Source organism: Staurois parvus, unplaced genomic scaffold, assembly GCF_062004578.1.
Source record: "Staurois parvus isolate SC_StPar_1 unplaced genomic scaffold, SC_StPar_1.0 ptg000576l, whole genome shotgun sequence".
Classification (NCBI taxonomy): domain Eukaryota; kingdom Metazoa; phylum Chordata; class Amphibia; order Anura; family Ranidae; genus Staurois; species Staurois parvus.
In genome coordinates, this window is record NW_028318372.1 from 1,659,128 (window position 1) to 1,672,129 (window position 13,002).

Genomic DNA, 13,002 nt, shown 5'->3' on the forward strand with positions numbered 1-13,002 from the left:
TAAGGTACGTTCTTCCCACTGACCACCAATGTAAGGGTCATTCTTCCCAATGACCACCAATGTAAGGGACATTCTTCCCACTGACCATCACTGTAAGGTGCATTCTTCCCACTGACCACCAACTTAAGGGGCATTTTTCACACTGACCACCAATGTCAGGGTGGCAGTGTTCCCACTGACCTCTTATGAGTTGATATTAGCAGGGGTTTCTCAAGACTTGAAAGTTATTTTAAGGGTTCTTCTGGTATAAAAAGACACACACGCCTGTTACATAAAACCTTATATAGGGAGGTGAGGGGCAGGGGAGCTGGGCCAGTGCAGATGGTAAATAGACACTCCTAAAAGAGCAGAGGTTTGTGATGTGCAAGATAGGTGGGGATTGTCATAGGGAACTGAGTCTCCTGAAATGGTAAAATTTTCTAGCAAGTTCAGAGCCACATTGCAAGTGAATAAACATCATTTATACAAAACAAAAAAGGTAACATAATGCAAATAATTTTTTTGTGGTTTCACAATTTTCTTGTACTGGTCAGAGGGGTTGTGACTAACTATCACAATTGATGTGGCTGAGAGTATATAGTGGAGAATGAAGACTGGGGGTAAATAGTATGTGGGGGATGAGGAGGGCTGGGGGTATTGCTCGAACACATGATCAGTTGACACTAAGGGGTTTATTTACTAAAGCTGGAGAGTCCAAAATCAGACTCCCTTCTGCATAGAAACCAATCAGCTTCTAACCTCAGCTTGTTCAATGAAGCTTTGGCAATGAAACCTGGAAGCTGATTGGTTTCTATGCAGAAGTGAGTTTGATTTTGCACTCTCCAGCTTTAGTAAATAAACCCCTAAGTTTCTTGATGAACCAACATGCTACATTTCAGAAGGATATGGGATAGCACTGGTGGAACCAAAGTGTAGGAACTAGGGCCCAATGCAGGAGTCATGCCATGGGAATGGAAAATGACCTGTGCTTGAAACTCCTTCCAATCTTGATGGCTTTCTTGTAAGGCATATGGTCAAGTAGTGTTTTAAAGTAGGTTATGTAAAGAAAAGGACACAAATTCCCCATATCCAGAAGTGCAGATTATTCTGGAGGAGCAAAGAGGTGTGAGGGAACATACATGAGGTGAGTATAAGAAGGTAAAGGTAAGGGCAAGGTGACAATGTCTCCTTAAAGGTACACTCCAGTCAAAACTTATAATTGCTCCTTAGGCCTCATGCATTTAGCTCAGGTGCATGAGATCCTGGCATTTTCACGTGAACGGAAGGCACAGGTGCACTGTTTTGCCCCATTGCCAACAGCCTACAATAATAACAGTAGAAGCAGAGTGCACTGGATAGTGCAGGTAAAACCACTTTAATGTAGCAGATAAAATTGCACTTGTAATGAAATGACTTGTTCAAGACATATCACCAAGACAAATTCAATGGAACACCAGGCCATGCCAACACATGCTGGAATGCTATGCAAGGTAGCCAGTAATAGGAGAAGATGCTAGCCAAGATGGATCCTTTGTGGTGGACACTGGGAGAGCCAAAAGGAAAAATGTCCTAAGCTGGTACCGAGGGGGGACAAAAATTGTATACTTGGTGTTAATAGTATCTTCACTTTAAACTGACATGTTTTGAGGCCATGTCCCTTCTTCACAGTAGATCCTGAACTAGGATCATGACCTCCAAACATGTGTACTGTCAAGAGTGTGTAGTGCTCCTGCCCCATCACTGCTGCTCGTCTAGCATCCTGGTTTTGATACATTCTCCCTATCTGTCTGTCTGTCTGTCCATGTCACGTACCTGATCGAGGCCGAGCTGACGGTAGGGCTTCCTCTTACATTTCCTGTCCTGTTTCTCATGACGTTAGTGACAGGATATGACAGGGTATGGAGTGGCACAGGTGCCTGGTCAGAGATCCTTGATGGAAGACACTTTCAGTGGGTGCCAAGCAGCAGGCAGGCTGGTGGACTGGCAGATATGGAGACACAGCAGCAGGAGCAGAACAGCAGGCAGCAAGCAAGCTTACGAGCAGGTGGATGCAGGATCTCAGGTAGTCAGGCAGGTAGAAGTTGGTAGCAGCACCAGGGCAGCAGAAGTGCAGAATCAGGATCACAGGCTGAGTCAGTGGCAGGCCAGAGTCGGTAACAGGCAACCAGAGAAGATACTGGAGCAGTATGCAGAAGGCAGAGCCGGGTCACAAGCTGGAATCAGCAACAAGGCATCAGGGACAAGAAAATCAAGCCAGATGAGTAGATACAGGAACAAGCACAGGATCAGGTCACAATGGGAACTAATTACCCATGCTCTCTCATGCTAATGCTAGCTATATTGAGCACATGCGCATATCTTTGTGCATGACTGCACTTATGATTTCCTTGACAGTCACCCTGCAAGGTAATTGATGTAGCCAGTCTCTGGGTGGAGATTGAAGCCAGCCAAGCCTGCAGTCTCATGCTTCTTGTGATAGCATGTATATTATGTGCTCAAGCTCCCTGTCTGTCTGTCCTGCTCTTCTATTTGGATTCCCGTTTATGACCTCAGATTGGATATCGACTGTTCTCTGAACTTTGCCTACCTTTTGACTTGCATTGAACGCTGACTACTCTGAACCTTTCCTGTTTTGTACCTGCATTCTCATTGAATCACTTTGCCTGGCCAACCACAAGTACTTGTTTAATGTGCTCAGTTTGTACCTGAACCAGCGTGGTAGCAAGGCACTATAGCATTGTGTATAAGTCCTGGGGGCATCTGAGTACCAGTAGGCCTGCTTGCCTTATGGGAAAGGTGGCTGCTATAAGTAAAGAACACAGAAGCCAGCCATAGTGCCTGACACCCGTAATAGGGCAGACATGACAGTTTGGGGTTTATTTACTAAAGCTGGAGAGTGCAAAATCAGACTCACTTCTGCATAGAAACCAATCAGCTTCCAGGTTTCATTGCCAAAGCTTCATTGAACAAGCTGAGGTTAGAAGCTGATTGGTTTCTATGCAGAAGGGAGTCTGATTTTGGACTCTCCAGCTTTAGTAAATAAACCCCTTTATGTCCTCCTTCTGTACCAGCTTGAAATGTCTTTGTCATTTCCATCATTTTGGCTCTTTCAGTGTCCACTACAGGGAATCCATGTTGGCTTGTATCCTCTCCTATTGGCCCTACCAGCCATTTGGTGTTCGCTGCCCTTCTCTGCCAATCCCTCTATTGGCTTCACTTCATCCAATGAATAAAATGAAAAAATGTTAACAACCTACAAAAAAATCCAAAACTTTCCCGCTAGCTACATCAGCAACCTCAACTGAAAATGCCAACCAGGCCATTTTCTTCACTCCTTCCAAGACCTCCTGCTCTCTAGCTCCCTTGTCCTCTCCTCCCATGCTTACCTCCAAGACTTCTCCAGATCCTTTCCCTTCTTCTGGAACTTCTTATTCTAGTCTGCCCTAATATGTCCTACTTTGTCCCTCTTTAGGTGATTCCTGAAAACCCATCTCTTCATCTGCCTTTTACTAATAAATTGTACTTTTGCTGTCAACTAAATCCTAACAGTCATTGCCTTTTGTAGCAATTGTTGACCTTTCCTTTTAGATTGTAAGCTTTAATGATCCCTCTTGCATTGAATTATACTGTAACTGTACTATCTCCCTCCATTTCGTAAAGCACAAATAAATATAAATCTTGTATGATAATAATATTGGTGGCCACCATGTGAGAGAGCATCTGCTAGTGTAACTTGAAGTTCTGAACGATTGCTTTGGTGATTTTTCCTGATCAAGTCACTTCACTGTGAGTGCAATTTTATCTTCCACATTAGTTAAAAGTGGTTTGGTGCACAATGTTTCTGCTTTTACGTTACTTGTATATATGGCCTTTGGATACACAAAAAGATTGCAATGATATTTAGGGAAGCACGGTACATTTGAAGATTATGTGCTGTTTTATATTAACCATAAACTGCTTATTAGGCTGTGTGTTGGAGACACAACCTTCTGTATTCATTGTCTCATTCATACCCATCTGCTTATATTTTAAATAAATGAGGCGCCTTCATGGTAATGCAATGCCGACAATAGGCATTCACAAAAGGCGAAGATTTTTGCAAGTTCATCATTTAGTTTCCCATTATATTACTAGACTCACTAAATCCTCGCAACCGATACTGCACTTTATTTTCTTGAAAAATACAATACGCCCAAAGAAATGTCCTGTACTTTTGTTTATCTCAATTACCGAAGACCGTTCCAATTTTGTTTTGCACAACCGCTGAAAGACTCCTCTGCTGCAATTCCCTGATTTGATCTTCCTTCCCATTCAAAATGAAACCAAAATGAATGCACCAACACGGAATGATAAAACTTCTTTATAAGACCGAGCGAAGCGCAATACCGTTGGCGGCCTTCTAATATATTAGCCGTTCATACCCAACCGACAGTTCTGCTTGTACAGAAAGTGCAGAATCTATAAACATTTTAATTATAGCTGGAGGTGAAGAGAAATGTTATTTGTAGGAATCATTACAATGAAAAATGGCAGCTAAAAATCATCATTTTCTCCGGTATTAAGCTGTCACTTGCAGTGCCCTGAAACAGATTGGTAAAAGTTTCTTAACTCAATCAGCTGAGTAAGCCAAAGCGGAGTGAAGCTGCAGAGATGTCAGCTAGAGCTTTGGTGTGAAGAGTTTTATGGCCAGTGACAGTCCTGGGTGAAGGTGCATTAACCACTTGAATACCAGCCTGTAATCCCTATTCAATACGAGGTCATTTTTCAGTTTTCAGTGCTGTCATAGTATGACTGACAATTACTCCGTTATGCAACACTTGTGTTTTATACCAATTTTTGGAAGACTGATATAACTTTATTTTGATTGTATTTAATAAGTGCTTTTATTTTTTACTAAAAAAAAGAAAAAAAAATTCTGAGGGGTGACCAGGATATTTGGAGGTAGTTCACATTTTAATTCATCAGGAAAAGGTGATATTACCCCTTAAAGTGATTGTAAAGGCTCAAGGTTTTTTTACCTTCTATGCATGAAGGTAAAATACCTTCTGTGTGTGGCAGCCCCCCCCCCCTTACTTGAGCTCCATCTCGATCCAGCCAGTGAGCCAATGAGGAGGGAATGGAGCAAGCCTGTTTGGGTGCCCCCATAGCAAGCTGCGAGGGGACCCAAGAAGAGGAAGATTGGGATAGAACTGTGCAAATCCACTGCACAAGGCAGGTAAGTATGACATGTTTGTTTTTTTTAATCAGCCTTTAATATCAATTTAAAGTGGGTGCAAAGGCTCAAGAATTTTTACCTTTTTGCATTCTATGCATGAAGGTAACAAACATTCTGTGTGTAGCAGCCCCTCCAGCCCCCCCTAACACTTACTGAAGCCCCCTCTTGATTCAGGAATGTCCACAAGAGCCTCGGTTCTCCAGGGACTTTCACTCCTGGCTGGCTGAGCCATTGGCTCCCGCTGCTGTCAGTCACAGCCAGGGAGCAAATCAGGAGAGGGAAAGGGCAGGGCCAAGCCACGGGTCTGTGCGTCAGTGGACACTCTGGGTGCCCCCAGAGCAAGCTGCTTGCTATGGGGCACTCAGCAGGAGGGAGGAGTCAAGAGTGCTGGTGGGGGACCCGAGAAGAGGAGGATCCAGCTGCTCTGTGCAAATCCACTGCCCAGAGCAGGTAAATATGTGTATGTTGTTAAAAAAAAAAATCAATGAAGACTTTAATATCACTTTAAGCAACTGGTCTCCAAACTGCAGCCCTTTGCTTGTCTTTATCCGGCCCTTGGGGCACTATTTATTCCACTGACACCAACAAATTCTTCCCAATGATACCAACGATAGGGCACAATTCCCACCAATGACACCAACGATGGGGCACAGTTCATCCCAATGACACCAAGAATGGAGCCCAATGACACAAATGATGGGACACAATTTCTCCCAAGGACACCATCAATGGGGCACAATTCCTCTCACTAACACCAAAGATGGAGCATTGTTTACTCCAACTGATGCCGGGACATTTCCGGTCCGGTCCTCCTAAAGTCTGAAGGACAGTAAACTGGCCCTTTGTTTAGAAAGTTTGGAGACCCCTGCTTTAAGCAAATATGGTCCATTGTGGTCAGCATCTGGAAACTCTCCCTGAGAAATGTCACGCAGACAACGTGGAGTGCATGTAGACAGGAATCGGCTGCAAAGAAGCTGCAGGAGATCAACAGCAATGAAATGCCACAAAGCATTTTAAAAAAAGGTGAAAACAAATATTTTATTGTTAAAAATGGCAATTATTTATGCTACACAGTGCTTTAGTAAATGAAGTGTCTTTTTTTTAGGGTTTTCATCTACTTCAAGGAAAACTAAAATGTATTTCCAGGGTAAACACCAATATAAATTAAATAACTCCAGCGCTTACTATGGAGAATAACAAACAAAAAAACCACACATATATAAATACTGTAGCCGCTAGTGCACATAACCCATGTCTCAGTGGGGCAAATAGTAAGAATAAAGGTGAAGAAAAAATGCTGCACTACATCAAAAAAAAAATTGCACAATACCTATGAATCAAAAAATGTGAAAAATAAGAAATGAAATACAAAAATCAAGAATCACCCAAACCAAAACCTGTATTTCCCGGTGTTCACATTGAAATCGCAATATAACATTTACTTGAAAGTAACAGCTGCAAAATGTTTTTGGTTGCAATATTCATATCAATATTCATCTATAGACCAGGATTTTTTTTCTTTTTCTTTTTTCTCAGAAAAAGCTTCAAAATATTGTGATGAAAAGGGAAATTGGTTTCAGCACCCAGAAAGCAATCGGACATGGTCCAACTATACGATGTGCATCACCTTTACCAATGAGAAACTGAAGGTGAGTTAACAGTGTGTGTGTGTGGGGGGGGGGGGGTATGTGTTGATTGTGTCTAAATTAAGAAAATACACCAATCACCCATAACTTTATGACCACTGACAGGTTAAGCGAATAACATTGATTGTCTTGTTACAATGTAATCTAAAATTGGGTGGGATGTATTAGACAGCAAGTAAACATGTTGTCCCTGAAGTTCAATGTATTGAAACCAGAAAAAATGGACTCTGCAGTTTGTTGTGTATGGGGCTGCATAGTTGCAGACCGGTCTGGGTGCACATGCTGACCCCAGTGGTGTATTTAGGTTTTGTGCTGCCCTAGGCAACACAAGAATTGCCCCCCCTTCCACCCCCCATAGAAAGAGCCTGACATTGGCCAAGAGCATACCTGCCCTCTAGTTGAGCCTTCCACTACCATTGCCCCCACACCATCCCCCATGGTGAGAGAGAGAAAGACACTCACCTTTACAGCTCCAGACATCCCCAGGAACGAGAGTCGGGCTGTGCATACACCGTCATGAAACCCGCAGCATCTCTCAGAACCCACCAGGTCCCCATGCTGCGTGTGTCCCTTCTTCCATCCCTTCTTCCAAGGGGCAGTGCTGCCCCCCTTGAAAAATGCCGCTCTAGGCAGATGCCTTGTTTGCCTTGTGGTAAATACACCCCTGGCTGACCCGTGTCCACAGCCAAAAGTGCCTACAATGGACATGTGAGCATCAGAACTGGACCACGGAACGATGGAAGAAGGTGGCCTGGTCTGATAAATCACCTTTTCTTTTGCATCATGTGGATGGCCGGGTGCGTGTGCATCACTTACCTGAGGATGAGATGGCACCAGGATGCAGTATGAGAGGAAGAGAGGCAGGTGGAGGTAGCGTGATGCTTTGAGCAATATTCTGCTTGGAAACCTTGTGTCCTGCAATTCTTATGGATGTTACTCTACCAAAATGAATAAAAAAGTTTGCATTTAGTTCTGCTTTATAGTGGTTGTAAACCCTTAAGTATACCCAGTGAAGTGTCTGGTGATAGACAGAGATGAAATAAATACGCTTAAATAAGTTGTACCTGTTTATCTGTAGCCCTCTCTCCTCTATAGCCATTGAAAGTGCAGAATTTATAAAGCTTGTCAGAACTGTCAGAAAAAAAGTGGGCAGGGAGCTCATTGAGGAGAACCCTGAGAGCTGATTGGAGGAAAGAGACAGCCGCCCCCCCCCCCCTCCACACAGCACACAAGAACAGAGCTGAGGCTGTCTATCTGCTGGAGATCACCCCCCTTCACCATTTTTCTCAGGAAAACTTGTCAGAGGTAATTCATACTGACAGCAGAGGAATGAGGCAGCACACAGAAATGACACTAAGTTCTCTGAATAGAGACAAGCACACACTATAGAGAAATATGTTTTGCTCATATTTCCTGTTTGAGGTTTACAGCCACATTAAGCAAAAGAAAGCCATTTCAACCAAGGTGTCCTATTTGTATTAGCAATCAGCAACTTATTTTGTTCTATTGACTATTGAGCTCATTATTTCGTTTGGCAAAATCTTCACGTAATCCTTTGGAACACCAATACATGCATGGCCAGCCAGATATTTTTCTGTGTCCAGCATTCCTTTAGTTAGTGTTAGCCAAGAAGTATTTTGTACTTTTCTTGGACCTCCTTAAACGTTGGACAAAGATTTCATAAACCTGGCTAGTATCAAGTAGTAATGGAAGTAAACTTGCCAGGGCCGTATCTACAGATCATACTATTCTGGGCAAAAGGGAATGATGATCTTCTGTCAATATTTATGGCAACAACCAGATTATAGGATTATTACTGAGAACATAGAGAGACCACACGCTCTTTTAGAAGCATCACATTGTTTGTTTTTTTGTAGCTAGCACTGAACAGTACTGTAGAGTTATGAAGGGCCTAAAGAGTTTTTGTCTTGAGTTGTCCACAGGTCATGTGACTCCTTCAGTTCAGCTTTATATATTGTATCTGTAAGTTTTGCTCTTAACAAGTATATTTGCAGTGTTGTTTGTTGCATACAGTTCTGTTGGGAATGTTAAAATTGATAATGATCAGTAGGCAGAAGGGTTTGGACGTTCTTAGTTCGAACTGAGGGGTGACCGTTTTTCTCCATTGGGCTGGGAAATGCGCAGCACTACAGTGCAGGGGCGGACTGACCATTTGGAAACTCGGGCGCTGCCTGAGATCCCGGGATCAGTAGGGGGTCCCATGAGTTGCACCTGGTACCTTTTTCATAGGCTTTTTTGAGTTTGGGCAAGGACACAGGGGCCCCATGATTCCCTATTGCCCGGGGGCCCCATGAGTTGTCAGTCCGCCCCTGCTCCAGTGATTGATAAACCACTTCCTCCTCATCTTTAGCAGTAAATGGGGTGGTCACTGCTTATTCTGGTTAGTACTGGTGCCAGGGGCGGACTGACAACTCATGGGGCCCCTGGGCAATAGGGGATCATGGGGCCCCTGTGTCCTTGCCCAAACTCAAAAAAGCCTATGAAAAAGGTATCAGAGGCATCTCAAGGGTCCCCCTACTGACCCCGGGCCCTCGGGCAGTGCCCGAGCTTCCAAATGGTCAGTCCGCCGCTGACTGGTGCTAGAAGAAACTCACCATAGGATTCTTTTGTCCTCTGCTATGGGCTCCAGGCTCCATCTTGTCCAGTTTTCTGTGTTATGAGATTTCAGCAGCTATTTTAGGACGTAGACGTGCTCTTGGTGGATCCTGTGACTAGTTTTTGACGCAGAGCCCTCATAAGATTCTGGCAACCATTTGGGGATGTAGACGTAATTACCAGAGTGAGAAATATAAGTAAGAAAAGGAACCCATTTGGTAGGGAGAGGCAGGCACTGTAATTAGGGACAGGAACATCTTAAAAAGGGACAGGCAGGCTTAGGAATTGGAAAGCCTAGACCTTTGGGATCAAGTGGAAATCCAATAGATTCTGCAAGCCTAAGTGCCAGATACCCTACAGGTGTTCACTAAAAGGATTTTCCAGGCACTGTTAACTTTCAGGGCTTATTGAAGGCAAACTTCATTTGGTCACCTTGTTGTTGGAATGGAAAAGCTTCTAAAGTGTGTCTGTTGGTCATGTTCTATTGCTGTAATCTTCAGTCCTGGGTTAAAAAGCTAAGTTACAAGAAGGATTGGTTGTATTGAGATCTGTCTTTTACACTTCTGCTACCCTGGTTATACCCGGTACAAGTTACCAGAGCAAAAAAGGTCCAGTTACCTAAATAAATACCATTTACTAGATTGTTATGGGTTCTTGATGTAACTGAAGTTAATAGTGACCATGATTTGTACATATGGCAATTACCTAATTGGGGAAAAATGTACTTTTCAATTAAAATTGTTATGCACTGTTGAAACTTACAGAATTAAAGACTGGAATGACTCTTTTGCGCAAGGATGGTCTATGTAATGAATGTCCTCTGTGAGCATATTTAATGAATGTGCCCAGTTTTTTAAAATATACAGTACTTTTAATACTTTCAGAGAAACTACAGTCATTTATACAAAAAAAATAAAAGCCAGCAGCTACAAAGCCAATTATAACATGACAGCAAAATTTGCAGCTTCAACAATAATGTGCAGACTAAAAAAATTCTTGACTGTTACAAAAATACATTAGCATTCATAGAGAATATACCTACTTTTTGTAATCTTGCATATTTTGTACATGATGGGGTCAATTTGCTCACTCATCACTGTATGTCATTTGCTCGTTTGTATGATTGGCACGTTCAATCCACCAAAACTTTTATTGCATGGCTCAGTTAAATTTTATATTAAAATAATCAATTTGTTCATGGCATACCTAATGTAAAAATCAATTTTTCATAATATTGCATTGGTTTTCACTATTTTGCACAATTAGTTCCTAAATGTTGATAATTGTGATGGTTTTATGTGGTAGAGATCTTTTTTTTTTTTTTATCAGATATACCATTTTGAAATAATTTTTGCTTGTCGACTGCGCACTGTAGTTTTACTGCTACAGTGTGGCCTGACTGGGCGCAATCACGTATGTATAAGGGTTTGTTTATTTCCAGGTAGTGGGCACATGCACACATGCGCACCGATACCGCTGTGCTGTCACTGGCTGCAGGACATGCCGATCAGTGGGTCCCGGGCAATGATTCAAGGCCCGTACCAACTGATCAGCAGAGCGGATGACAGGAGAGAGGTCTGTGTTGGTAAGCAACACAGATCTCTACTGACAGCAGGGATATGCCTGTCTGTCTTCCTGCAAAGCAGGGAATGAAAACTGTCACATCCCTTAGTAAGAGCACCACACAGTAAACTCATTAACACTTTGCTAGGCACACAGTTAACCCTTTGATTGCACCAGATGTTAACCCTTTCTACCCAATGACATTATTACAGTGACAGTGCATATTATTAGCACTGTATTAGTATCACTGGAGATGTCAGTGGCAGTTAGTCAGTTCCCACTCAGTGTCAGTTAGTGTCATATTCCCGCCGTACTATCACAGCCCCACTGATCACCGCCATTACTAGTATAAAATTATTTTAGAAAATTATTAAAAATTCCATTATAAAATACCATAATTTTAGATGCTATAACTTTCACGCAACCAATTAATATACTCTTATTGGGATTTTGTTTTTTTTACCAAAGAAATGTAGCAGAATACATTTTGGCCTAAATTTATGAAGAAATTGTATTTTTTTAATTTTTTTTGGATATGTTTTAGCAGAAAGTAAAAAAAATGTTGGTCTTTTTCCATTTATATAATAAAATATAAAAAAATAAAAAACACAGTGGTGATCAAATACCTTCAAAGGAAATCTCTTTGTGTGAAAAAAAATATATAAATTTCATTTGGGTACAACGTTGCATGACGGCCTGTTTACCAGTTAAAGTAGCTCAGTGCTGTATAGCAAAAAATGGCCTGGTCATAAAGGAGGCAAAATGTTTCATGCAAAAACAAAAGATTGCACAACTATATAAAGTGATAATAATAATAAATTAAGCTATATAATATTTATGGGTATGATGTATTGTATACTAAGTGCAGCTGCTCCTTTAAGTGAAACCAAGACTTTAAAGTAAAAAGTATGCAATAAAGGTAAGCACTACTCCTTTAAATGAGTGAAAATGACCCAAAACGTGTATAGACAATAAAATATCAACCATATATAGAGAAATATAAATAAACAGTAGAAAAAAATGTCCAAAATATCACATATTGTCCAAAAAATAAGTAGAAATTCTCCCAAAACACCATGTTCAACGTGTCAGTGAAATAATGATCCTTTCTTTAATGCAGACAGTGTGCTCTACCATGTGTAGTAAGATTGATAATTCACCTGTTAAGTACGCCTTTTCAATGAAGAACATCGACTCCAATCAGGTAGAATTCGCCTGAACAAGTTTACTGGTACAGGTTACAATGTACATCGGACATCTATGGCCAGTAGGGCCTACCAAGCCTTTAAATTAGAACCACCAGGGTGGAGAAGAAATGGATCCGATGACACTTCAAGCGCCAACAAAGGTTCACTCTCAAGGTTGACAAACAATACAATCCCAAGAAAATAGTAGTTTCATAGTTTAGTAAATGTATTTGAAAAGAGAAATAAACAAATAAAACCGTATGCACTCACATTTGGTTGTGTCTGGGAGGCACCAACACACAAAGCATCTGTGGAATAATGGCCGTGCACCACCACTGAGGTGGCATGCATTGCACAGACCAGAACTCTTTCCCTGCAAGTAACGTCAGAAAAACTCGTAGGTGATGACAGTGGCTCAGCCTCAGTGCATTTCGCAAACATTCACCCTCAGGAAGCCTACTATTTTCTTGGGCTTGTATTTACAAAGATAGTTACAGGGGTTGGACAAAATTATGGAAACATCAGGTAAAAGAATGAAATTGTTACCTAATATGGTATTGGACCACCTTTGGCATCCAAGATAGCCTGAATTCTCTTGGGAATTGACAAATATAAGTCTTGGATGGTGGATAATGGAATCCAGTACCACTCTTCATGCAAAAATTGTTTCAGTTCTCGCAGAAATGCCAGAGGCAGAAAACTAGTCTGAACCCTGTTCTCCAAAATTGAGCATAGTGGCTCTATGATATTGAGGTCTGGTGAATGCGGCTCCCAGGGAAGGTGCGTGACTTCATCT

At 41.9% G+C, this 13,002-nt stretch overlaps 1 protein-coding gene across 1 annotated transcript in view; it reads left to right on the forward strand.

Moving 5' to 3' along the window:
• CALCR (calcitonin receptor) overlaps nt 1–13,002 on the forward strand; it is a 394,427-nt gene that overhangs the window by 258,474 nt on the left and 122,951 nt on the right. Inside the window, exon 5 of the mRNA XM_089692113.1 lies at nt 6,731–6,843. Within this exon, the coding sequence (XP_089548239.1) occupies nt 6,731–6,843 (113 nt within the window). The remainder of the gene's footprint in view (nt 1–6,730; nt 6,844–13,002) is intronic.